At 41.5% G+C, this 26,957-nt stretch overlaps 1 protein-coding gene across 5 annotated transcripts in view; it reads left to right on the forward strand.

Moving 5' to 3' along the window:
* The window catches only part of STOX2 (storkhead box 2), a 143,449-nt gene that overhangs the window by 63,882 nt on the left and 52,610 nt on the right, over positions 1-26,957 (forward strand). The window contains exon 1 of one of the 5 annotated variants that reach the window (XM_014264872.3): positions 7,424-8,106. The exons of 3 other annotated variants lie outside the window; for them this stretch is intronic. In XM_014264872.3, coding sequence (XP_014120347.1) covers positions 7,941-8,106 — 166 coding nt within the window. In that variant the 5' untranslated portion in view covers positions 7,424-7,940. Of the gene's footprint in view, positions 1-7,423; positions 8,107-26,957 lie in introns of those variants that run through there. One more of the 5 variants, XM_005483833.4, reaches the window with a different exon arrangement.

Here is a 26,957-nt window from a genome sequence, read left to right on the forward strand (position 1 = left end):
AGTCATGTAATTTTTGTCTGTTCTTCTGATTCCTCTCTAGAGTTTTTTCCTGCCCAAATGTATGTGCCAATGAGACAGCCTCTGAATCTGAGACTATAATAAGTATCTAAGAAGTGATTGAACTACTTTTCTGTGAGGTGAGAAATTGGTACTTTTTTATTTGTAAGTTTATCTCTTGCTTACATTTTTTTCAAACTTCTTGGTAGAAACCATACATTTTCAGTACTAAACTGCTATTTTGAAAGTCTGTTTAATTTAGGCAGAGCTTTGTGCACATATGGAAGTAACTGAATGACAAGAGGTTGTTTACAAAGGGTGGAGTAGCCTCTTGAAAATTTTTCTAAGGTTTTAAAGATCTCTGCCTCTTGTAAATGCTATATATATACTATATTTTATAGTCACTATATTGCACAGCTGTATAAGCAAGAATTTTGAGAGGGCCCTTAGTACTGGGTTATTCAGCAAATGTTCTGCAGGGTTATAGCAGCTGCTGGGATTTAGTTTCCTTGGTATGCTGCTTTTAGGACTGCCCATTAAATATCTTCATTGTCCTCTTTGCAGGACAATGCAAGCCATGCAAGATGCAAAACACTGCCCACTTCTTACTACCAAGGGCCTTTTGTTCTTAGTGGATTTTTTCTTTAAAAAGTACCTGCCTGACACACAGAATCTCCTTGTTTGTGTTGATGTAGCACCCAGAAGTTCCACAAGAGCCCAAGGCCTGCACATGCATGGTGCCATCTTTGCAACATAGACTCTGTGGAGGAATGGGAATAGATAGACACAGAGATGTGGGAATTAATCTCTAGGAAGATAGTTTGTGATGGCTTTTACTGCTGGTGGGACCTACACTGGCTGTTGACTTCTTGCTCTCCATTGTTGCAACTCCCAAAGCAGAAGGTTAGGCTGTTATTCTAACTTCCAGCACAGCTGGTCCCCATATATCCGTGTGTTACTTAAATACCAGGGTACTAATGATATGTGACACCAGTGGAAAACAAGAAAGCTGAGACCAACATTTTTGGCATATCTTTTGTTCCTATATCCTTTGGAAGAACAGCCGGTGAATGAATTGACTTGTGATTTGAATTGCTGTAAGTCCACATCTCCAAGGTTTAGAATTCTGTTAGATGTGAGAGGAAATTTGTGCAGGATTCATGGCTTGTCTCCCTCTCTTGTTAGTTTTGTACACTGAGGAGTTACAAGCCCAGCTTCCACTCATTTTATCTAACTTGCATTGAGTCAGTGATAATAGGAGAAGAAAAGCATGCATCAAAACAAAAGTTGTATCCTACAAGTGTTCCTGTTTGTACACTGGCTTTTAGGTAGATTTGGGCATCCAGATTGAGAAACCTTCTGCATCAATTGTCTTCTGTGCAGAGGAAGCACAAATGCAATCAGAAGGTCTGGCATGAAAAAAAAAGAATGAAAACAGGGGAGCCTTTCTTCTCATTACACAGACAGGTTTTTCTTAAAAGTCATGCAAGTTAAAATAAATACCACAGCACATAAGGCAGCACACAGAAAAATGAATCGGTGAACTACAGCACGTGTGCAGCAGCAGCGCTGCATTCCTGTCATCACACATTCCCAAAGCATAACACTGAGAGAAATATGATCTGAAACTAGTTTAAGAGGTGCTGTAAGTAAGCCAGGATTACTACCATGGTATAACACAACCTGATAGCAAGACTGAAGACTTGCTTGTGATAGACTCTGAAACATTTTTCTTTTTTTCTATTTGGAAATTTTTTCACTTGCACCTTTGCCCTTGGGATTTTTTTCTTTCCCTTTTTGGTGGAGTTTCTCAAATGCTCTCTTCAAGAAGAGAGTTGTCTGGGCAAGCCCAACTTCTCCCTTGCCAATAAATCCATCAAGAAAGGCTGCCTCTTTTTGTGACCTGGACCACAAGCACGGATTACAATTACTTGGCTTCTCTTGCATATTTGAGTAACAGCAAGTACTAGTGAGAGGTTACAAATTAATAGTGTTAGTGTCAGAAGTCCAAGGACTGATGTGAAAGGGTGTGAGTGAGGTTTCTGGTTTGTTCTTGCTAGTATATCTGATTGTAAATATCTGGAAGAGAAAAGTAGTGCTTCCTACAGACAAAGACAATTATGGTGTATTGCCAGACTGCCTTAACCCGTAAAGGATTGCTTAAAAACATGTCTTGCAGAGTCTGAGCTCTTAACCTTTGTTAACAGAGAGATAAAATAATCCACACATGAAAATGGTGAGTTTACGACATGGAAAACTTTCTTCTTCGTGGATTTATAATGTTAGAGATGCTGGCAATGTATTTTCTCAGGAACTCTATTATGCAGGGCTATAAATCTAATAAACCTATAGATTACCAAGGCTTGTGATGTTATACATGAGCTTGGGGTTTTTCACAAGTTCATAATTACATTTTTCCCACCTCTTCTCACACTCCATTTTTCCTCCTCCTCCTCTGCTTTCCAACTGTTTGTACTATAGGTTTTTTCCCCACTTTATTTTTTGTTTAGTCATTTCTGCTCTCCCTCTCCTACTTTCAAAAACCCTGCAATGCCTTCCCAGAATATCACAGCATCCTATCTCCCCCTTTTAAAATGTTCCAGGTTTTGATGGTTTTGTTTTCATAGGCCACAGAAGGACCCTCTGCTCCCTGTTTGTGACTATGGCCTTCCTTAGTGCAAAGTCTCCCGTGTGTCCCAGTATTATCAATGTTATTTGTAGTGTTTGTTTCTGAAGCTGAGCAAGGAGAAAGGACCCCTGTCATAGACCTGCAGTGTGATGCCACAAAACTCTGTGTGGCACTTGGCATCTTGGGAGTGTTAGCTCCTCCCGTGGTGCTGGGTGCTTGTCAGGCACCAGCCCAGCTGACAGTAATAAAGTGAAGCCCTCCTAATTTCCTCCGTGAGGCAGCCAGATCAGGCTGTGTGCCACAGGCAAGGTAGTGACAGGGTAAGGGAGAACCCAGGCTTTTAATGCATATTTGAGAGAAAATTATTTTAGAGGTGTAGCTTGTCTTAGTGAAGAGGAGGATTTCCTCCTTGCATGTCCTATTATTTTGCCTTTTTTATTTTAGTATTCGGCTTGTGTGCTTATTTAATTTGAAAAACCTCATGCAGTCAGTCCCCAAGCCAAGGAAGTAGCTAAGGCAGTAACACCAGCCCACCCTCTTACTGAAGCCTGCTGCTGTCCCTATGGAAACTTGTTTGTCATAGGAAGGAAAAAAAAAGTGGTCCCAGCTGAAACTTGAAATACCTCATTACATGAGAGCAATTGCCTTATATGTACAAGCATGCATACACATACACATGCAGAGACATATAGATACAGCTCACCATATTGTACTCTGCTACATAATTATTTTTCAGATAAGGAAAAATTAACCTTGAAATAGGAGCTGAGATCCCAGAGTTTTAACACTGTATTTGCCACTGATTTCCTACACTTTTCTGGGCAAGTTATGTCCTTTTCTGTTTTCCATCTACAAAATGGAAACAAGCCTGCTGAGCAACGAGTAAGTGTTTATGAAGATCACATGCAATAGGTATTCTTAGTAAGATTTGTTTTCTCACTTTTTAAAAGATAAAACATTTTCAGAAGCAAAGACTTTGAATTGTTTCTCCAAAGGACTTCACGCTCCTTATGAACTTGGGCTGAAGAAGGGTTGTGGTGGAACATATAAGAATCCTTTGTAATGTCTGATATGGAACTAAACTTCTTTTTCGAAATTCGTACTGTTACATCTATACTTTTGAAATGGCTACTATTATATTGCCAATTCCTGATAAGGAATTGTTAGGTTATGAGACAGGCAGGATGCCTAATTTTTGTTTAGTTCAGATCTTTTCCCCAACATCTCTATGGTCTATTTATCCAAGCATCACCTCTCCCTCTAGTAATGCAAGATAGAGATGGTTCCTGTTGGACTTTAAATACCAAATTATAAAAATGAATGCTTTATCTTATTCTCAATAAAAAGTTTCTGAGTTTAACCTTTCCCTAATTAAACAAAAAATCTCCCCCAAAAAACAAACAAAAAATCAAAACCCAAAACAAAACCCCCTCCAAACAATTATGGACGAATAAAAAAAACCAAAACCACAAGCTTTGCCACCATCTCAATTTTTCTCATCACTACCAAGTGTTCAGATTCCCATTAGTATAATTCATGCCTGGAAGAAGAATTTTTCCTTACTTCTAGCAAGCTCTATTAGACAATTTCCATGGCTGAGAATCTTTTCCTTACTCTGCTCTGACATAGCCATATGAATCCAGTAATTTATTTTCCTTCATTAAAATGAAAGTAAACTTAAATGTTTCAGAATAAAATGTTGTGGATTTGTTTGTTCTTTTGTTTTGTTTTGGTTTTTTAAAACTCTCAAGTTTTAGCTTTCAGATCACATGAAGAAAATAGTTTTATTTCAGTTTGGCCACTGAAGCAAAAAAATCAATTACACTCACAGTTCTAGCTCTTATTCCAAAGAAAACAGCCAAAACTTAAACTTGGTCTTTAATTATATATTTGATTCATCCCAGTAACAACACTTGACTTCAAACAATTCAAGAGCAGGAGGAAACTTGCTCTGAATTCCTCTCTTCAAAGAGGAGTACTCTTTCAGATAGACCATGTCAGAAGACTTTAAGCTGAAACCAAACAAGATAACTGTGAGAAGACTTGATAAAAGGAACTTTAGGTGACCACAGGAACAATGTCTCAATACTGAGATGTTTTTAAATTGTTTTTAAACAGATCTCCCCACATGTGGGAAGGGAAAATTGATCTTGCCAGATGGTCAAACCACTACAGTTGCTTACTTCTCTCATTCCCTCCTCCTTTCATAGTCGTAGGAGCAAATTATTATTCGTTTAAAATTACCACACATTGAAAATGGGTCATTATCTGTACCCAAAACTGTGAACCAGTCTAATTCCTACAACTGATAAGTAGACAATACCATGTGTTAATTATATGTACTGTATGACTCTTGTGACAATTCATGGAAGTGTACAAATTAAGTCAATTAAAGCCACTTGAAAGACTTCTGTGCAGTCACCAGTTCATTAGTGCACAGCAAATTGCTTGAAAAGAATTGGGATGTGTGCTTTATCTGACACTTGCAGAGCCATCCCATATTTTTTTTATTTGATACTTGTTAGAATATTTTAGTTAGGAATAATTATACAAAAAGCCAGTGTAAAGGGCACTGTGGCCTTGTTTGTTGTCAAGAGTGTTTGTGTGTGTGTCCTGCTTTGTTCTTTCTTTCTACTTCTTGACCTCATTTTTTCTCCTCATTGCTGATTCCTATTTGTCTCTTGTCTCATGTCATCTTTTAATGGAACAGATTGATATCTAGGGCTGTGTCTAGACTAGGAGAAAAGTTGAGTTTAGTTCAGCAATAAGTTGAAGCTAGCTGGCCAACTATATCCAACCACTTCTTGACTGCTGGAAAGGCAAAGCCATCATTCATTCAATGTTCAGATAGTGCAATGTGAATTTATGCTCCTAAATAGAATTTAATTAGCTTCTACATTTGGTAAAATAGGTACATTTTTTAGGTTTGACTTATTTAGGTAGTGCTAACCAATCTACCCCAACCTCAGCCTTCAAGGAGAAAAATGGAATGATTCTAAAAGTTCGTGTGGTTTTTCTGGTCTGAGGGTGAAAACATGCTCTATTATAAGCTTTGCGTAGGTTGATGAGTAAATTGCTAGATGAGTAAGTTTCATGAGGGAAAATCTTATGTTTTTACTAGAGGAGCTCTAGGCCATCTTTTTTCTCATCTTAACTTTTTCCTGTTGCTACCAGTATACAAAGTATCAGTGGAAACATGTCTTTCCTGATAGCTTTTCTCAGCTGGAAAACGATGAGGCTGAATAAGAAAGAACCCCATAGCATTTAGCTTTCAGTTTTCTTGCTGAGTTTCATTAATGTATATTCTATTCATATGAAAGGGACCGCTGCATCCGAGCCCCTGCGTAATTCTTTGGTGTGTGTGCTGCCCGCAGAGCGCAGGCAGATGGGCTGAGGTGGCTGCTGCAGTGACTCACCCATAGCCATGCAGCAAGGCAGCCCAGGGAGAATATCTCATGCTCCACTGCCTTTGGTATGAAGTTCGTTCACTGATGGTCATCCTTTTACTGGTTCACCTCACTGAAAAGTGCCAGGTACAAAATTACAGTCCTCTGTTTTTCCACGCTCTTAGAAATGTGACACAAACCACTGTAAGAAGGATTAATTATAAAAATATAAATATATAAGTAATTTAACTAGGCTGCAAAAGCAACATTTTCACATCCCTGCATTGCAGTTGTGCCCATTGATAACAGTGGCAGCACCTGACAACACCGGGCGTGCTCAGAGCTGCCTTGCAGAGGAGGAACCGAGTTCCTTTGCACAGTTCTGGTTAACTGGAGTTCATAAAATGCCCAGGTGGCCAGGCCCCACTCAAAGAGGATGCCCTGGGAGTAGATGTGTGAGCCACAGTGAGAGGGTGGGAACCCCCTTCCCGCCAGTGCGGGGGCAGCCCGGGTGTCCTGGGCACCCTTATGGAGTGTGCTGAGTTTCAGTGTGGCGGTGTGGATGACTGGGCCCTCCTGGGGAGAGCCCCTTCTTCAGGCGTCCGTGGGCAAAGGCGGCGGAGGATGCGAGGGTGAGCCCCGCAGGCCCTGCGCAGTGCGCCCCGGGGATGCACATCTGTCCCGGCGCCCTTCCCTCGCTCCTGTCCGTCCGTTCGCCCCGCGTTGCCCGAAGGGGCCGATGGCCAGGCCCGGCCCGCACGGCCGCCCTGCCCGCCGCTCTCCCTGCCCGCCGCCCGCAGCCCGGGCGTGCGGGGTGCCCAGCGCTGCGTACCCGGCCCGGCGCTCCGCCGTCACTGCCACCGCCAGGAAGGAAGGAAGGAAGGACAGATGGACGGAAAGGAGGCGGGGCGGGAGGGGGCCGGGTCCCTGCCGCGCACGGGTTTCGTACGCGGGCCCCTGCGAGCCGGTGCCGCGCGGGGGAGCGCGGAGCCCGGCGGGACCAGCGCGGCTGCGGCGGGAGTGGCATGAGCCCGGGCGGCGCTCCGGCAGCGGCTGCTCTCGGCGCGGCGAGGCGGAGGGCAGGCGGCGGGCGGGCCGCGCAGGCGGGCGGAGCGGCCGGCGGCCTCTCCCCCCGCGCCGGCCCTCCCTAGCGCGGAGCCGGCGGCGATCCAGCCCCGGGGAGGGCGGACGGGAGTCGGAGCCGACCATGGCGAGGCGCGGCGCTGCCGGGGGCCGCGGGCCGCTGCTGGCCGCCCGGGCGCCGCGGGCCTGAGGAGGAAGGAGGCGGCGGTGGCGGCGGGCGGGGGGGTCGCAGCTGCATCCGCTCGTTCCGCGGCCGAGAGAGGCGTCTGTGGGCCCTCCCTCCTCTCCTCTCCCTCCTCCTCCTCCTCCTCCTCCCGCCGCTCCTCCCGCCGCGCCGGGAGCTGCCGCCTCCTCCCCAGCGCCGGGCGCGCCGCGGTCGGGGTCGCAGCCGGCGGCCGCGGGATTTTCCTCGTTTGTTTGGGCCTTTTGTGTCGGGGCTCACAGTTGGCTAAGCACGGCCGGGCTGAATCGGGCCATTGTTCGGGACCCCCGAGCTCCCACGCTGCACATCTCTCGTCCCCAGCCCCCCTCCGGCTCCCCCTCCCCCCCGTTCCTTTTTTTGCCTGAGAAGCCACATAACGTGCCTTTCCTCCACGCAAATCTGGGAGCTATAAGCCGGACCGATTGCAAATGAAGTGTAATGCATTGTGGGACGTGTGTAAAATTGGATCATTCGAGGGAGAGAAAAAAAAAAAAGGAAGGGACCTGCGGCTGGCGCCCTAGAAGAGGGAGCGGCGCGATGCGCGCAGGTTGCGGCCCGGCGGTGGCCGCGCTAGGCTGATGGCCGGCAGCGCGCAGCCCTGACCCGTGCTGCGGCGCGAGGAGCAGGCTCGGCCGTCCTCAGCATGAAGAAGACGCGGAGTACGACCTTGCGGCGGGCCTGGCCTAGCTCCGACTTCTCCGACCGGGCCTCAGACCGCATGAGGTCCCGCAGCGAAAAGGACTACCGACTGCACAAGCACTTCCCCCCAGCTTTTATTTCCCAGGCATCACGGGGCTACATGACATCAGGTTTGTAACATAATTTGTGTATGCGAGAGAGCTTTATTGCGAGGCTGCTTCGGCATGTGTGTCTGCCCGGGAAGGATGTGTTGGTGGGTACGGAGGGGAGCCTGCGATCGGGAGGCTGAGTTGTTGGGAATAATGAAAAAAAAAATAGCATACATCCACCATTTTGTACCTCTGCAAGATTCACAGCGGTGTCCTCGCAATATGGTGTTTAAAATCTGTTAGTCTAGTGAAATAAAATGTATGAGAGATACGGTTGCATCTCTGTTGCGGAAGAGCAGACAAAAATGACTGGATGTGCAGAGCATGGAGCCCTTTGCGCCTTTTGTGCGTAAAAGCATGTGCTGGATATTTACTGCTCTCCCACACATTTCTCTTAAAATGCAGTTAACTCTAGTTAATTCATCAGGTTTTCGTGTTTTTCCATTTTGAAAAGGAAAAGGGTTACTTGTGGTTGCAAATACAGTTGTCTTGTTACAGTCTCTCAGGCTTTCAGCTGCATGTTTCTGCAATGGCAAGGCATGTGTTGGTGAAAATGACTGTAAACACATTTGCATTTGTTTTTTGAGGTGTAGAAGGAGACCAGACCTCTGTATGTGGTGGAACACACACGTGCATGTATATTCATTTGTCAGTGGCTTTCAAGGAAGGCCGTAGGGAAATAATGGACACTGCACCAACATGTTTGTGCATGGGAAAGAGAAAGCACAAACAAAACAAAAAACAGCGCAGGGAAAGGCAGGCATCAGGGAGAGGCTTGGCCTCCGATGGAGTGCTGGTGAGATTTTGGAAAGCCTCAGTACTATTTGTAGAATCTGCTCCATCCAGAAATGCATCTTAATGGCATTGGAATTAAGGCATTTCATAAACACCCAAAAGACGACTTGGGAAAATGCTGATGGGGAGGGGGCCGGGGGCAGAAAATCCTGGAAACCTCCTTTGTTGTTCTGCTGCCTGTTTATTGTGATGATAGGACATAATGTTTCATTATTATGATGGCAAATTCCAATTTATCACAAAGACACGTTTCTCCCTCTGAGGCACAATTTAGGTTGAGTAGGCAGATTCCTTGAAAGGAGAAAACTAAGGTATTTATAATGCATTACTGAAAACATCTCCAGCCCTGTACTGCTGTCCCCTTCCGCCCCATTTCTGCTGCAAAGGTTGAGCCAAAGATTGTGGTTTTCAGTTATGTGCTCACTTTCCTGTCTCTGGCCCTAATAAACATATCTCTTTAGTCAGGATTGGTTTTTCATGTTTTAAAAGTGCCTCGTAACTCTTTCTTTCTTTCATGCCCAAGTACAAGAGAAATAATGTGCATTTTATTGAAAAATCTGCCTGTGTAAGAATATTGTGCCATTTTGGCACTTGGTGCTCTGCTCTGGTTCCTGGGGAGTCACATAGTGAGTGGAAACAACAAGGAAAATTTATGCTTGGACAGCTGAAGAGGAGAATGGTTGTGTTGGTGAAGTGGTTGACTTGTTCCATTGGTGCTGCAGGACTTGAAAGTGTCTGGAAAGCTGAATCTGACAATACTGCAAAGATTTTTCTTGTTCTGGGTGAATGTCCTGGTATTCCCAGTGTAAGATACCCTGTGCCAGATCTGTTGAAGTCAGTACTTTTTAGGCCCTTCTTTCAGTGTGAAAGGCCATATTAAAGAGAGAAGGAGCTCACATGAGCATTTTGTGCCAAGTCCTGTGGTTCTTGCTTGTTTTTCATTCTTCAGCAAGGTGCTCTGACTCTGTGGAAGCTTTATGTTGGCAAGATTGGTACCAACCAACCAGACAGCAAAACACCAGCAATGTGCAGAATCAGATATGTCACCCTGCATTTGTTGGCAGATACCCGTGTCCTTGAGAGGTAGGAGGGGGCACAATCTGCTATAGATATTTTAAAGTAATCTCCAGACCAAGAATACTTGTTTATGACTATACAGGGTAGTAATTTCAATTGTAACAAATGTCATGTTAAGTTTTACTAATTTGTTAAAGTTTTTGGAGGGAGAACACGTTGGAAATTAAAATCAGCAAATATTTGTTGGTTTTGTTGTTTTGGGTTTTTCTTGTTGTTGTTGTTTTTTTCAACCTTAACAACAGCTTGTTAGGCTTTTATCTGGAAATGTAATTGTTCTTTCATAATGGATATTTGCCACATTCATTTTTTTTAAAGGATCCTTGTCCACTGCCTTTCCAAATATTAGTTTTGGGAGGAATAGCTACTGTGTACACTTCTCACTATTTGAAGGAAACTCTCTTCCTTGCAGGAAATTTGTAGGAAGTCCACTGGTGTAAAAACTGTGAGGATCAGGAATACAAATACTTTCTTTGTCACCCAGAGTGTTGCAGGGAAGAAAGTGTCCTGAAACACATGGGCTTTTCAGAGGGCTGCATTCTGTTTATCCAACCATTTAACCTCATCACCATTAACATTGTTGTGGTTATCTTTTAATTAAATGCCTCATTGTTTGGAATGGGGGTGGAGGGTGGGAAAGAAACCTTGGGGTTTTGCCTCATTTACTCTGCTTGGGGAAATATGGAAATGCATACAATCAAACAACCTTCAGTAAGATGCTAAAAAGCTTGAAATGTTAATATTCAAGTATGCCTGAATTGAATAGAGAAGCTATATATATTTCTTTCAGCACAGAGAAATACTGAGTAATGGTTCTGCAGTCAGTGCCATGGTGTTTTGTATGAGGAAAATACAGTCCCTAAGCAGAACCATGTTTATAATGGAAGTGCAAACCTCATGCTACAGTGGTGAAGCACATCTGATTTTGAGCAGCCTTTTCAGTAAAACTGAGTAAGGAGCAGTTTGATATTTGCTTGATTTGAAGCAGCATTGGTGGCTGGCCAGTCACATTTTCAATACTCGGGGAACAAACTGCCCATAATTATAGAAAATTGATGCAGATGCAATTCATATGAAATCTAAAGATTGTTTGACAGATGAATGGAGATGGAAGTAAGGAGGGAAAAAAGCAGACAATTTAGAAAATCACACATTTTTGCTTCTGAATAATCTCTTGATACATGCTATTAAATAGGCTGTACTCCAGGGTTTCTTTAGGCCTCCTAGCAACCACTAGGTTCAAAGGCCATGCAAGGAGTTCATTGTTCATGCAGAATATTAATTTCCCAGTGGAGGACTGTCTTGGAGAAAAAACACTGAAAAAGAAAATTACAACAATGTAGACCTTTGACCTTGTGTGACAAGAGAGGCTGAAAGTTTGAATCCAATACAATTCGTATACACGTATACAGTACCTCTTACTGAAAAGGGAAAAATATACTTGAAGTTTGTCATGTATTGCTGCTTAATTCAAGGGAAAATAAAGAAATCATATGCAACTGCCAAGCAGGATAAAATTTAATGCAACTTTGGTGGTCTCCAAACAGTTAAATGAAATTATATATATATATATATATATAAATATATATATATATATTTATATATATATATTGCTTTTCAAATATTGGAAGCTTCTTGCCTTTTTTCCCCTCCTTTTTTCCTTCTAAATACAAAAGCAAATCCTGGATTTTGTTTTAGCAGAGAGAGGAGCTGCACCCTGTGATCGACCCAACCATTAAATATTACTGGAACTGAGTAATGCTCTTGAAAGTAAAAACTTTTCCTTCAGCCTTCTTCATTTACTTTAATTGACAATTTTGGTGTTGGAGGTAACATGTCAGTTTGAGGTGGAGGTGGTCTAGGGTATCAGTCACAGCATGAAGAAATATCTGAGAGCTTTCTGCCATGGTAAAAACTAATTCCAGAGCCTGGTTGTTTGGAGGTTACTTTTGAAAAGTGTGCAGTTACTTTACTGCTCTTTGCTTTACATTTTCCTTGCAGAGGTTTCAGTCCTTCAAAGCTGAAGAATAAAATTCAGTCTCGTTGTTGTCTGCTGTTACTGGAGTTTGATTACCAAGTTCAAGTAGAAGGGAAAGGAGAGAAGCATGTAACCCTGCTATCCAACTGATGGTATCTGTATGCAAATTAAAATTTGTAGGAGGAAAAGGTAACCTCATTCTCTCTTTCAGGAATGTTTGATGAAAGGTCTAGGATAAACTCTTGAAGCTCCTTGAACAGTAAGAAGGATCTTGGGAGTCATCTAAACAAATTTGAGAGTCCTAAGTTTTTGTTTTGTTTTTTTAAAGCTTGAATCTGTAAGTCTAAATATTAATATTTGGAGATAATTACACATGAGCTGAAGAACTCAATTTAATGTAATTGAGAAATGTCAAATACACACAAAGCTCATTCAGTTCTCCTGTCCCTTAATTCAGTTATCTAAAGGAATATGTTGTAGCTTGAAAGCAGCTGTATTGTAATTAATATTTAATGGAATAATCAGTATTGCATCACCTTCTTTTTTTAAATGCGGAATTAAGAAACAGCTTCCCATATATCTTCTTAACAGTAACGTGATCTCTTTGCTTGCCTGAATTCTGAGTAGTTTTGTGTTGTTTTAGGCCAGACCCACTGCTGGGACAATAAAACCTGAGAGTGTATGGGTGTCAGTGGCTAGTAGTTACCTCCTGGATCCTGCTCTGTCTGTGGTGAGCTGGTGAACCCTGAGAGGGTCGCTCTGTTCTCTTAGTTCAGGGGCTGTACCTGCTTTATTGCTTGGGAGGTTACTGCTGGGCTCACTGTGTCTTTCCAGTCCCTTTTGGTCTCTGTGGCATCCACTTACTGTGACAGAGAATTAGGAACTTTCACTGCATCCTGATATGGGGGAAGGATCTAAGTGTGCTGTGTCTTCAGAACCACAAACTTGGTTCAAGTTCACAGACCAGTAATTTTTGCACAATTTCTACTTCATTTTGTTTTCTCCCCGATTTCTGGCCTAAAAGAATTCCAAAGGCAAGCTCTTCTCTCCTGTAGAGCCCTGGTTTTTGTTCCTGTGGTTGTAGGTGTGGTATTAACTCGCATGCAGTGCTGTGCCCGTGCCTGTGTGCTGTGTCACAGGGTATGCCTGGTCCTTGCCCACCAGGTGCCAAGACGCTTTCTGCATGCCCATGAGCTCACTTTTAGACCGAGCTGTGGGCAGTGTCCTGAGCACTGCTTGTGTGACCAAACTGCAGCTGAGTGCCTGTTGCTCTTCCTGGCTGTTGTGGCCTATGAGTGTGGGGATCCAAGTCTCTTTTCTTCATGGCGTTAGAAGTAAAATCAAAGAGGAATGAATACAACAAAGAAAGAGAACACTGTGTGCCTATCTTACCTAGACCTGTTCATGTTTCTATCTCAGTTCAAAGCACTCATCTCTGCAGGGCTAAGTTCCAGGTTATTTTTCCTTCCTAGCCCCTTGCTCTTGCTTGCATGCAAAGTCTCCATGTTCTCTCTGCTGGTTTGCTTGGACCTTTGGCCAGATTGGGGTGCACAGAGGCACTCCACGATCAAGTCACCAAAGGTTGTCATTGACATTTGTATTGGAATGTCAGTCTGGGTTTGAATGCATTTCTAGTTGTGTTTTCTGGTCATCCTGTGACTGAAGTAATTTTTCTATATGCACACTAGGTATCATGATAGACTACTGAAGGTACAGGAAGCTCCTCTTTTGAGAGTAGACAAGGGTTCAGAACAAACACAGTACTGATTCATCACGAATAGCTCCCAGTCTTTCACAGGTGTAGAGGTTATACCCCATTGGCAACACTTGATGAACCTGAAGGGTGTTGAATATCTTGCCATTTTGGACTTGAATAGCAGCCACATCTTTGCAAAATGCATTATTTGTTGGAGGGGCCTGAAATGTGAGGATTCTGCAGATCACCTTGGGTTAGCTCGATAACCTGCTCAGCTGTGACCAACAATAGGCTTCATTTGTATGCTGGAGAGTTCATCCCAGAGTAAACTACTATCTTTGTAATATTCTTTGCACGGTTTAAAGATGTATAAGTACCATCAGAAGACCAGAAAGATTCTACTTTGCTAAGCATGTTGTAGAAATCCTCCAAAAATTGGGGGTTTCTTTTCAGTTTTCTGGAAGGTTCTTTAGCATGACTGTGCTTTATATCCCATAGCAAGTTGTAAAATATCTCTGTGAACAGCATTCAAACAGAATCAAATCCAACTTCTGGGCCATGACTCAAGTAAAGCAGTGCTGAAAAAAATTGCAGGTACAGTTACTCTTGGATCCCCCTAAGCATGCTTTTACATAGTTGGAAGTGGCCAGACAGTATCAGCCGTGACCAAAAATTGTCAGCTAAGTTAGAGCTTGTGTAAGAATTGCTAAATAACACAATGATATTTGGATTTTTTCCTTGAAAAACATGCTTTCCATTAGTGGGAATGACAAAACTACCATTAAATTACCAAAACTGGATATCTGATGGGTTTGGTGGTGTAGATGTAAATCTTTGCTTGGAAATATAGATTGCCCCTTGTAAGAAGTAACTAATGAATGCTTCATGCAATTCTCGCCAACCATTGGGTTTAGTTTTTATCAGAAGAGGGAAAATGGATAGAGACCATTGAAACTGAGCCCTGAGTGCCTGAACTTAAACTGAACACTTTCATTTATAGGTCTTTTTTTCTAGATTAATTGAACAGGACAGGAAGCAGAAACAAGGGTTAAAAGCTTTTCTATGAGTCTCAGGAATTGTCATTCTGTACTTGTTCTTGCAGAATTTTTGGTATCAAGGCCAGTAGCAACCAGAGTAGTCCTAGAGAAAATGCTTGAATATTGAAATTGCAAAATTTTCCCAAACCAGAATTTGTTGCTCCCAAGTGAATGCCTGTAACTATGAAAGGGTATGAAAGTTGTTTATAGCTACTGGCTTCCTTTTTTCAGCATATTTTATTGAGTTGGCTGCTCTACTGATGCTGTTTTGTATCTCACTCTTGGATGACATATAGGTGCTGGAATTATCTTGCTCAAATTGCCTGTGGAGGGGGGTGGGAGAAAAGGAAGACCTGGCTTTACTGCAAGTATATTTGGGTGTGCAGCATGATGGAGTGGGTAGAGCAGTCTAGTTTAGACAGAATCCTGATCTGTATTGGCAGCTTTTAAACAGGCTGCAAAAGGTAACCGAAACAAGAAAACTTGATTTTCAACAGGCTTGAATTCATTATAAAGAGGATAGCAATTTCCCCTTTTCCTTCCCTCAGAGATTAAAATCACTGGGTTTGAAAGTTAGTAGGCGAGGGAGGTATTCCCACTTGTATCAGTCACTGACTTTGTTTTCCTGGGTACTTTTAACTGTTTCTGCAGTTCTCTGTGCTTCTGTTTTAATCAGTTCAGTAGGAGAATCTTTTCCTTTGTTTTATACTGTAATATTGCCCATCACAAAAAAAAGGATCCTTTCTCAACCCAGGCTTTGATTTGGTAATGGCAGGCAAGAGCAGACATCCAGTAATAGGTGTGTTCAGTGCGCTCATAGCAATCCTCATTCTGCAAGTGAAATCCCATGTTCAGAACAACACTGTGTTCTCAGAATTTTCCATCTCACTTCCTGCAAGCCAGAAGAGAGAGCCTGTTTATAGTACCAGCAGTAAATGGTGTGGCGTGAGTGTTATTTGGTACTGTTATCACTATTACCTTGTCAACCAGCTCCTCACAACCCAAAAATAGCTGGTTTTCATCAAATTGTAGATTATGCGATTCCTAAAATTTTTAAAGTCTATGTGTGTTTTCTTGTTGCTTCAGTGGGAAATACTATCTGCAGAAGATAGCTACAAATGCACAATTTACGAGAAATTTTAAGTTGTGGTATTGAAAAAATGCATCTCGATGTTTTTATTAAATTTCATAAGGTGTAGAAGCACCAGAGTAAAAATGAACTTAAACTGCTTTTATTTTGTGGACCTTATGTGGATATTTGTGTATTGTGAAAAAGAATGAAGGAAAAGTTGATCACATTTATACTGGGTCTTTTTATTTAACTAAAGGAGCAAGAAGAGAGACAGCCGAGGCATCTTGCCAGTCTTTCATTTTGTATCTGTCTTGCAAAGTTACTCCTAACTTTTGTTTCTGTGTGATACATTAAAGGTATAGGCAGTACAGTGCATTCAGCTTTCAGCTCTAAACAATTAAGCAGTAACTGCTTCTGTTTAGCAGTTTTTCTTTTCAAAAGTTGCCCAGATAACCTTGATGAACTGTAGCTCTCTCTATTCCTATGCCTCACTGACCAGGGGTTTTATGTTGAAAAGCATGTCTAATGTGAGAGTAGAACAGGCCCACAGATACTGCTTGTCATCTTCTCAAACATGATCACGAGTGCAGGTCAGTTTGGCTGGGATGCTGGAACTGAAGGAATATGAGAATATCTTCTTGTGTTTCGGTGATATCTGTCCTCACTGTGGTATTTGTGTCAATGAAGGATCTTGTACACCCATTGTTCAGGTGCCAGTAGTGATAAATCTGCATTTAATGATCTCAAAACAGCTTTTCTAGTTATCGTTTCCTTTCCCAGCTATATTGTTTAAAGAAAAAAACCGGAATGGCTGTTTTTGGTGAATCTGACCTGCACATTTTGGGGCTTAGAGAGTATAATAGACAGTTCAGAAATACCTAATGTGGCCTGGAAAAGGCAAAGTTCAGTATGAAAGCTGAGTTCATCATAACACAGGAAGCTGTGCTGGGAGAACGTAGATTGTATAAATTAGTTTCTTTGCCCATTTGTGTTCTTTTAATTTCCTCCATAATTTCCTATGAATTTCCTGTTGATGACCTGTGACCTAGTTTGTAGATGAACTTCTGACCATGTGTGATAATGTTTTAAATGCTATAAATTGGACTGTTTATCCTGTAAGCCAGTAAAGGTGATGTACTAAATTTCATTGTGATACTTGACTTTGCCTCTTAAATTTTCACGACATTTTAGAGTGAAGTACCATTCTTCATTTTCATAGGACATTCTAAATTCTGCTCTTGTGAGACTTTGCATTCTTGGACCATACTGTGGCCTGTTTCACAAAATGTGAGCCTTAAACTAAATATTTTTTTAAACAGAGTGAAACAGAAATATTTTTTTACAAGGCTTTCTTCAGATTGGTGTGCTTTTAGGTGTAATTACTGCATTGCTGGCTGGGTGAGTAGAGTGGCCAGAAACTTGAGAGAAGTTTATTGCCTGTAACATGAAGTTTGGAACAGCTGCAACCTCCACTTGTAAATTGGGCGTGTCTGCAGTACATCTCTTTTGAGGGATGGAGGACAAATTCCAGTGGCCATGGAAAGTTCACCCAAGGCCCGAGCAATTCCTCAGCCTCTGATTTCAGGGCAGTTTCATGGATTCATCCAGGAGATGGGATTACAGGTGGGAGCAGATTGGCTGGCTGTTTGTCCGTGCACTGACCTCCTCCCCTTGCACTAATGCAGTCAAAAATTATCAATAAAGGAAGTCCATTTTCAGGGAATATTTAGGGGTTTGTAATATGTTACAAATAGATCCTTAGTCTCTGCTTTCATTATGGATGGATGTAGTTACTTTTCTTTCTCTTTAGATACAAATGTTCCATAAGCAATGAATTTCAAGAGTGAAATCTTAAAATTGTTTTTGCATGGGATGTCTGCATAGGAATGGTTTTGACTGAAATGTTTTCACAGAACAGAGAAGCAAGAAATGGTTTTCTGCGTTTTTTTCCTTCCAGCTTTAATGAAATCTCAGTTTCTGAACAACTTCTTCCAATTTTGTTGGAAAAATATATAGCCATCCCTAAATGAAATATTTTGCATTTTTTGCATGTTGCTAAAATCATGAGGTGTTTTCCTTTGAATCAATCTTGGGTTCAGTCTGTGTAATTATTTTAATTGCAGAAATATTCTTCAGTAACCATAGGTGTAAAATTCAGGCAGGTTTTAGAGACCTGGCTTTAAAAATCACATTCTTAACTACCTCTTTTCACAAGAGGCTGGAGTAGCTATGTGAGGCATTGTTTATATTAGAGCTACATACAATAACTCTTCCCCAGATGTGGTCAGCCATAGTGCCTGTTGTGCAGCACAGTAAAAGATGATTTATGTAAGTTTATTTAATTGGATACGTGGCGAGCCTGTGCTCTGTGTGCGTGGGCTGATGGTTCTACATGAGCATGTACCTCAAGGCCCCAAGGGTCTGGCTCTGTCCTTTAGTGAGAAAGTGCACAGAGTTTTGGTTGACTGTTTAGGTAGGAAACCTTATCACACAGCAGTGCTCCTTCCACGAGCAGTGCATGTACCCATCTCTCTTGCACGTATTCTTGGCCTCCATAGGAGAATTGGAAAGGCTGACAAGAATGTAGCTGTAACTGCTGAGTAATTCTCCCTTTTAATTGGAGTCTGCCTTTGAATTAGGGCCACAGATTGGACAGCTAGAGAAACTGGGACAGGTTTACCAGAAACAAGGGCGAGTATGATGGCAGAGCACAAAAAGAGGAGTCATGGGCAGAGTTGCTGTTCTGCCAGAGAAGGCTGATGTTGTGTTCTGGTCATGAGAAGTACGCTTCACTTTTACCAGCTCACCCTTAGATCTCAATTGAAGTCCTTAAACTGGCTGTATTTAAATCAGGACCATTGGTCTTTCATTTACATGTCTCTGAGCTAATTTCAAAATTGATACAACATTTTTTCTGCCTACCAGATGATAATCTCGTCTGATTTTCATCGCAGTGCTGATTGTTCCAAACAGACCAACAGGTTCTACAGTACAGTACACTTGGCTTTTCATGGTTATTCTTTTTTATCCTAACAGTGATCCCTTTTTCACACCCACAGCAGTGTACTTAAGTACAGTGAAGTGTTTCACTGTAGATTACATTTAGAGTTAAATCATGAAAAGGTAAGTTAAAAGAGTTGAGGTAAAAAGCTCAACATGCCTGTGTCATCATAATTCATTCACTAATTAATGTTGCAGTTGAATAGGACGGTGTGGATCAAGCAGTGAGAAAGCATACAAAGAGGTGTTGATACTGAGTTTTACTAGTGTGTTGGTGTCAGACCAAGCTTTGTCAGTACTAGGCATGTCAAAATTGTCTGACAGCACAGCTACCCATGGGAAGTGTCATTTTATCTCTAATAGCAAATTACCTTCAAACCTGCTCCTCTGATCAGAGAGAGTATTTGACCTCTTACGTACTCCTGAATGGATGGATGCATGTGTGTGGTTGCTGTGCATAACTTTGGGAGGGCTATTTTGCTGTGGGGGACCAGCAAGGAGGAAAAAACCATCTAAAACCTGCTCTGGTATACGTTGTCTTTCAATAGCAGTTTTGGATTATGTTTTCCAGCAACAAGTAAGAACCTGAGAGTTGCTGTGCCAGTTAAGACCCTGGTCTATCTTGCCCACTCTGCTGTGTCCAACTATAACCACAAACAGGTATCTAAGGAAGTGGAGAGAGAAAGCAAGTGCATCTGGTGCTCCCCCTGGTATGCTTCCCATCCTTGGCTATTGGTTCAGGCAGTACAGTTTGTTTAGCAGTCCTGATGAAGTTTTGCTTGCAGGTGCACTCTGTGATACCAGGCAGTGTTAGGGAGTGACAACCTCGCCTTGCATGAGGGGAGCTGCACTGTGGCAGTGCCAAGTTATGTGCATTGTCAGTCCTAAACTAGCATTAGGTTTCATCCTGTCCTCTTTTGCTGCTTTTCATAATAATGAGGAATATATGCACGTGAGAAGGAGGTTTTCAGGTTCTTGGTATTTTTGGTGGTACAAAAGCAGATCAGCTGTTAGGTCAAGAGGCAGCATTAATCCCATAGACGTTGCAGATTCCTGTAACTTGGATATTAATAGGATTCATGTCATCACACATTCTCTTCTGAAGTCACGAAAGAAGCATTTGTTAATTATTTCTGTAATTCCATTTACTCCTTTCACACAGTTTTCTTCTCTTAGTTCCTTCCTTTCCTTTCCCTCTGAATTCTGGGCCTCATGAGCCCTCTCATCTTGAAGGTGACATGCCTAGATGAAAGGCGTGCATTAAGCAGGAATTTCTTGTTGTATCAACTCTTGACATTCCAAAAATGTCAACTCCTGATTCAAATTGCAAGCAGGATCTGGTGCCAAGGCATTAGTTGTTTCCAAGTCTCCTGCTTATTGGTAAAGTGGAACTGCTGTTTCAAGACAGCTGTTGACCTGAGAAAAGGATGCAGAAGTGGATCCTAATGTTTCATGTCTCCAAGGTATCCCTTTTCCTTATTTTGGAGTCATTGGCTGGCTCACAAGATTAATCTTGGTTCAGCTGATAGCTAAAGGCCATAACTTTACAGCATGGCTTCCTGAGCTTATGACACATTGGGTGTCTGTAAAAGTGCTGTTTTTTTGAAGAAGGCAAATGTTCAACATCTCTAAAGGCTGATGGACTGCAGGGATTTCAAAATTCACATACTTGGATTTTCATATGGGCCTGAACTAACTCTATCCACGTGCTCAGTGGGTTGCCTTTGAAAACACTGGTGGAGTGTAGAGCTGAATACAGTCGCCATTCTCTCTGCAGAGCTGCCTAAATATCCATCAGAATTACGTCCCAAGCCCTGTTAATTCATAGACCAGCACAACAGAAATATGCGTTCTGAAATAAATTTCAGGTGTGTTGTGTAGAAGTGGATGGAGACAACTGTGTGTGGTGATTCTTCCAGAGATTGTCTGTGAATGCACTGCACGTGGTCCAGCCCTCCCAAGAGAACCACTATGCACATTCACTGATGCTCACAGGAATCATCTTTTTGCTGCGTATGTACAAACCAACTTTGCTGCATGTAGTGAGTGCCATAATATATTCATACATGTTTATATAATTTTACTTTACACATATATATTTATATGTATGTTCTCTTTAAGACTGCTCTTTTTAATTCCACCCTTCCTGTGAAGATTTCTATATATTACTTGTTAATGTAACATCAGAGCACATCCATTTAATATGTTTTACTTGAGGAGGCTGTGTTTTGTACCAATATGAGTGTATTTTGTTTATGCTTTGTGTAGATCTGCAGGTGTTTATTTAGCTGTGCATGCTGTTAGTAATTGTAATTGATGTTGGAGATGTGTTTTCTAACAAGAGTAAAATATAAACATTGAGAAAACCAATGCAAATGGTAGAAAATATAGGATAGAAAACAGTAAATGTGATAACAATTGATAATATTTTCATAATAGACTTCAGTTTAAAAAAAATAGAAGAATTTCCTCTCAGCACTCTCTGAATTTGTCACTTGTTTTATTTGCAGAACTGTTCTTAAACACCATTGTAGCACTGAGATTCTCTCAGGACATTGGCTTTCATCCACTCCAGTCCATGATCCAATCTGTCTAGTGGGTGCTTAATCAGAGTACCTCCAAAGTCCATGATTTATAGTCTGAAGCTACTATTCCACATTAAAAAATAGCATTTTAAACTCTAGTGCACAATGAAAACATAACAAATGTCATTTGCAGCATTTGAAACCTTTTTTTTGGTAAATTTTTGAAAAAAGTATGTTCTTTTAATCTCTCTATTAGCTAAGTTAGAAGCAGCAGCAAAGATCAAATGTTAAATGTTTAATTTGGTTTCTCTAATTGTAGGATCATTAAAAATCACCTCATTGACCATGGGGTCAGATTCTTCTTTGTATATCAGTGCAATTTTATTGATTTTTACCTGAGTTATTGCTAGTTTATGGTAGCATGAGAACAAAAGCAAGGCCATTGAGTTCATTGCTGGCAACAATAGAATGGTTTCTATAGACAGAGCCAGGCAACAAAATTAGACTTCACTTGATGGTGCTCAGGGAAGACCAAGGATCATTTGCAGTATGAAAGCCATCAGGCTTTAGTCCTGCATTTATTAGTGGTGTTGGTTTATTCCTAATTGTCTGGTTTAAAGGAAGATCATCACTCTGCTGTGGAGTGTCTCCCTTTGCAATAGCTGTCCCTGAAGTGGGTGCTGTCACTGCTGTGGCAGTGGTGGTGCCCTCAGTGTGCTCTCCCATGTGCATTGCAGCTGGCAATCCCCTGCTTGCACAGGGGTGAAAGGAGGAGCTGCAGCTCCTGGTGCTCAGCTAGAGGGGAGGACCCCGAGGCACTTATGTCAAAAGCATGTAGGTGACAGAAGGGGAAAACCTGGAGCCAGAAGTGGTTACTGCTGAGCATTACTTGTAGACTGTTCTAAAATCAAGGCAAGATGCCTGGTGTTGTGGTGAGATGTCATACATTGCTGAAATTTGCCTTTCCTTCCTGTGATTCTGACCTGTGCCTTGCTGTCATTGCAACATGGCAGTCCCTCCCCTTGATTTTACAGCAGAAAAGCAGGCAGAAAACTGAAGTATTCAAAGGGAGAATTCTTTGAGTGGAGGTTGCAGGACTTTTCCCTGGTAGTTACAACGAGCTATTAACGTGAAAAAAACCCAGGAAGCCTTTGTGAGCTGTGTTTTCCATCCCTTTCTCTCATCTCTCCCTTCTAGGTAGTTTGCTGTCTCTTTGTATGTCTAGGCTTTGGCTTCAGTCTTACCTCAGTACCTTGTGGTGGGTCACCAAGACTTGTGGGAACATAACACCTTTGAGGCTGCTCCCCTCTCTGTCAAGTTTGCTTGAGGCTGTCCAGGAGCTGTGGTATGGAAGAACAGTGCTAAGAGAGCCAGCAGTCACACCACGCATTCCATTATAAAACCAAACTGTCCAAGAAGTTTACAAACACGTCTCCTCTGTGGAGACCCTGATTTCAGATGTTACACTTTACTTAATAGTTACTTTATAGAAAAATTATGGTTAAACCCAAAGCATTTTACTAAATGCAAAAGCTGTCTTTAACCCCAATTTCATGTTTTCTTCACAAATTAACACAGTCTTTTCTGATTTTCCCCTTTCCTCTTTCAGCAGTGGAGAAGAATTAGTTGGGTAACTGCTAGAAACCTGTAGGCTGTGCCCTCTGTTGTAAAGCATAAGTGCTCCTTTCTACTTTGAAGCTAGGATAGTATATTTAATGCAGCATCAGGGGGAACACTGGATGTGTAAATATTACAGGAGCAGACCATAAATAAAGTTGGAACATTCAGCAGCACTTCACAACACTGAAATGAAATATATGAAGTGCAGTGTTAGCAAATGTTTATATAAAACATGCTACAGTATTACATTGAACAATTACACCTCTCTTATCTCAGGCATTTATCTCTAGCTAAAGCCAAGTGGCTTGCAGGTTTAAGTTGCTCAGTATTTTTGAAGTGAGTGTGGTAATGACATATGCTAAGCAGCTGCATTTTATGTGTGAGCATTTTGGGTATTTTTCTTGGCCTGACTACTTTTATCTTTGAAGGCACAAATGTAGTCAGAAGGAAAAGACCAAAGTCTAATGAGTTTAATTGCAAGAACTGATGTTGGCACTTGCATTTAAATCTTCTCTTTAGTACTTGCATCTCAACTTTGCCATTTTTGGAAGTCTTTTGTATAGAAATACTAATATGAGTGTAAGTCCCTCTGCCAGCCCTCTTGTCACCTCTTTCACAGCCAAAAGGGGTTTGGATGGTACAGTGATGGGTGGGATGGTGGGACTCTGAGATCCCTTGCACGAGGAGCTGATGGCCTGCCACCAAGTCTGTCTGACCTAGCATTTGTGAAAGGATGGGTGTAGTGCAAGCTAATTTGTTGAATATATCATGGCTACTGCTGTGTTGAAAAATTGTAAAAGCTGCCTGAAACCAGTTCAGAGCAGCAGTGAGAGTATATAAAGAGTATATGTATGGCTTCTTTAAAGTGATCTAGAAATCAGAGTTATGCTCAGCTGTTTCTTGGTATGGGTGGGTTTGTTGTATTGGTTTTGTTCTTTGAAAAGGAAAAGATATAACTTGCTTTTGTAGATAAGAAATTCATGTTTGCTGCATAGTTTTTTCATTTAGTGTGTGAATCACAAAAGTTGGAATCTTATGTTGCTTGTCATGCATTTATGGTTAGAGAAGATGACGTCATTGCATTTGCAGCTATAATTTACCCGGAAAAATAGCATTAAGGATCAAATTAATATTGAATTGATAGCTGTTCTCTTGATAGTTCATCAAACAAGACCAGCCAGCTCTTCTTGTGATATTAGCAAATCTCTGTGCCTTGCCAGTGGTGCAAAGCTTGGAAATACTGTGGTCTGGCTTTGGAGGTCAAGGGTGGGATGTGCTTTCTGGTGATTCTCAGAGCATCAGTATGGAACAAGTGAAGCCAAAAGTAGTGATGTGTGAAGGGATTTATAAGCTGTTTTTGGCAGGATTTATAGCCATTTTTTTTGAAAACGTCACTGACAAATCTTTCTTAGACCAAGGAAACAAGTCGTATTTCAAAGACTGTCACCAAGAGAAAGAGATAATTTTTATTTGTTTCCTTTGCTGTTATCTTGTGGTGTTTGCTCAAACACCTTCATAAATCTCAGGACTTTTGGTGATCTGACAGTGTCTCTATTCTGAATTATTTTCAAAATAAAATAAAACTTTTACGTCTTTATATGCACTTCACCAGCAACTTTCAGATAGTTTCCTGTTGTAATTGTAGGCAGTTTGACCTGTAAAATGTCAGCAAGTATGAGCAGAATTTCAGAAAACTGTATCAAACCAATGATTTCGAGCTACTGTTATATCTGCTTTGCTTCTGGTTCTCAGGGATGAGAGTCCATCTGTGCAACATTTTTGCACCTGGCCTTTACCTTGAACCCTCCTGCTTTTATCTCACCCTCTCCTCTTCTGGGTGCTTGGTCCCACCCAATGACCCTGCTTTCTAGAAAAGCTTCCTCCCCACAACTTTGGCTTCTGCTGTTGTAAAACACAGGCAGAGCTGGAAGTACAAAGCAAGGCCAGGTTCCAGGTTTACTTTTACAGGGGAATCAAAATAGAACTCTGACTAATCAACACAAGCAAGGTATCAAGATCTGTTGGATTTGGGATACAGTCAATTTCTCTTCAAGGTGAAGAGAATAATACTGTGAATAATAAAATACTGTATTTGGAGAAGGAATATTTTTGATTTTTTTATTAGTGGGTGGTGTGCGTTTGCGTACTGTCTTCATATGGATTCATTTACTTATGCCCAAAAGCAGTAGTGCTTTCCTCACACATAGTCAGGATCTTTTTTACTGGGATCCAATGCAGTGCAAATCAGTGTCTTCTCAGTAGACATCAACAAGAAGTCATAGCAAGTTCAATCTATTTTGAGGTTTTCTTGCTATCTTTTTATTTAAAACCAGCTTAATTTAAAAATCAAAACCAAATATTGTGCACTGATCATCAGCATGACTCATTTTGTGTTTTGTGGGTAAGTTGTTTTGTTGATTTTGCTGATTTGAAGCTTTATGGTTTGGGGGAGAATTAAGGTAGTTGCATTTATTGTTTGCACAAGCAGTGTGATATTTTGTCTGGAGATGACAGTGGTATGTTCAATTAACAGTTTAAAACTACTTAAGTAACAGTTTAAAACTACAAAATACCTGCTTGTTAGGGAAAAGTCACTAGCAAAAGCTATAGCAAAATGATCTTGAATTTTTTAAACTAAAAAGCAAACAAACTTAATCCCAGAAATACAAATTCAGGTGTAGCATCTGGGATACTATTGTTCCCCCATTTTTAGGCCATTCATTAGAAAGAAAGAAAATAAAAAAGAAACCAGGAGTGAAAACCAAAATACTCTGACTTTCAATCATTCTTCTGTGCAAAATTATTTTTTTTAGATCACATGGCTCACTTATGTTGCACTTAAGCTCTTGTGGCAAGAGTACTTGTTCAAGATTTAGTGCATTCAGGATTTTAAAGTAGTTGACCCAGACTTTCATGTTTGAACTAAAATAAACAGGCATATGGCAAGTGGAAGAACATATAACCACTCTACTGCCTGAAAATTCTTTTGAGGTCAAGAATTTGAAAACAGGAACCTATAGTGCAGTTTGTGAATACAATAGGAACAGCTGGTGCTCAGCACTTTTGAAAATGAGGTCACTTTATTCTTGGTTGAAATATGCAAAATGGGTCATCTGGGCACAGGCTTAAGACAAAGGCTGAGCACGTGGCCATTTATAACCAAGTTGTCCATGTTTCCAGAACTAGTTGGTTAAAAGGATTCAGTGAAACAAGGAAACACTGGGATAGGTCTGCACTATCCCAACTTTTGGAAGCATAGCTCCTTATCGTCTACCAGGACAATAAATCACTGCCATGTATTTTCAAAGATCTGCTAATGCTGAGGATGACATCATCCATATTTTCCACAGTCACCCCTCCCTCTGATGCCTTTCTGCTCGTCCTTCACATAACCTACTTTAGAAAACACTGCTCTATTGTACAGTCCTTGGGAACGCTGCCTCTCCACCAGTCTCAGCCCTGGGACTTCTCTGGTCCTGCCAGCAAAACAAAGGAGAAAATCCCAAACATGCACAAACTCTGGAGCATCTATAGCAAAATCTAACAGTGCATTAGGAAAGATAACAAAAACACTACTTAGAGCTGACTTAGGAGTTTTCATTATAAATATTCTGTTAAAAATATACATAGGTTAATGGCATTAAGGCCACATTTTACACTTTTGGCATTAAGGCCACATTTTACACTTTGTTACTTGGACAGCTGTTACTAACACATCCAAGATGATAACATGAGTCGTAGGATACAGGTATATGAATTGGCAAATTTGAGACTGATACTGGTTGCTGTTGAGTGTTGTATGACATGCATAAGAAGTTTGGCATGAGAACTTTTATTGCATTCAGTAAGAGTGTGCAGGCTCTTCCAGACCCGGCCTCCAGTCATCCCCATAGCCTGTACAGACTGGCATCTGAATGAGCACCTTGAGTATCAAGATCATAGGAAAAATTCAGGTTGGAATGGATCCCAGGTGATTGCAGTCCACCCTCTTCCATGTGAGGCCATGCCATTCCTCTCAAGAGGAGTTGAATCTTTGTGCTCAAACAATGCTTTTTAAATCAAAATAAATTCTGTT

The sequence above is a fragment of the Zonotrichia albicollis genome, chromosome 5, assembly GCF_047830755.1.
Source record: "Zonotrichia albicollis isolate bZonAlb1 chromosome 5, bZonAlb1.hap1, whole genome shotgun sequence".
Taxonomy (NCBI): domain Eukaryota; kingdom Metazoa; phylum Chordata; class Aves; order Passeriformes; family Passerellidae; genus Zonotrichia; species Zonotrichia albicollis.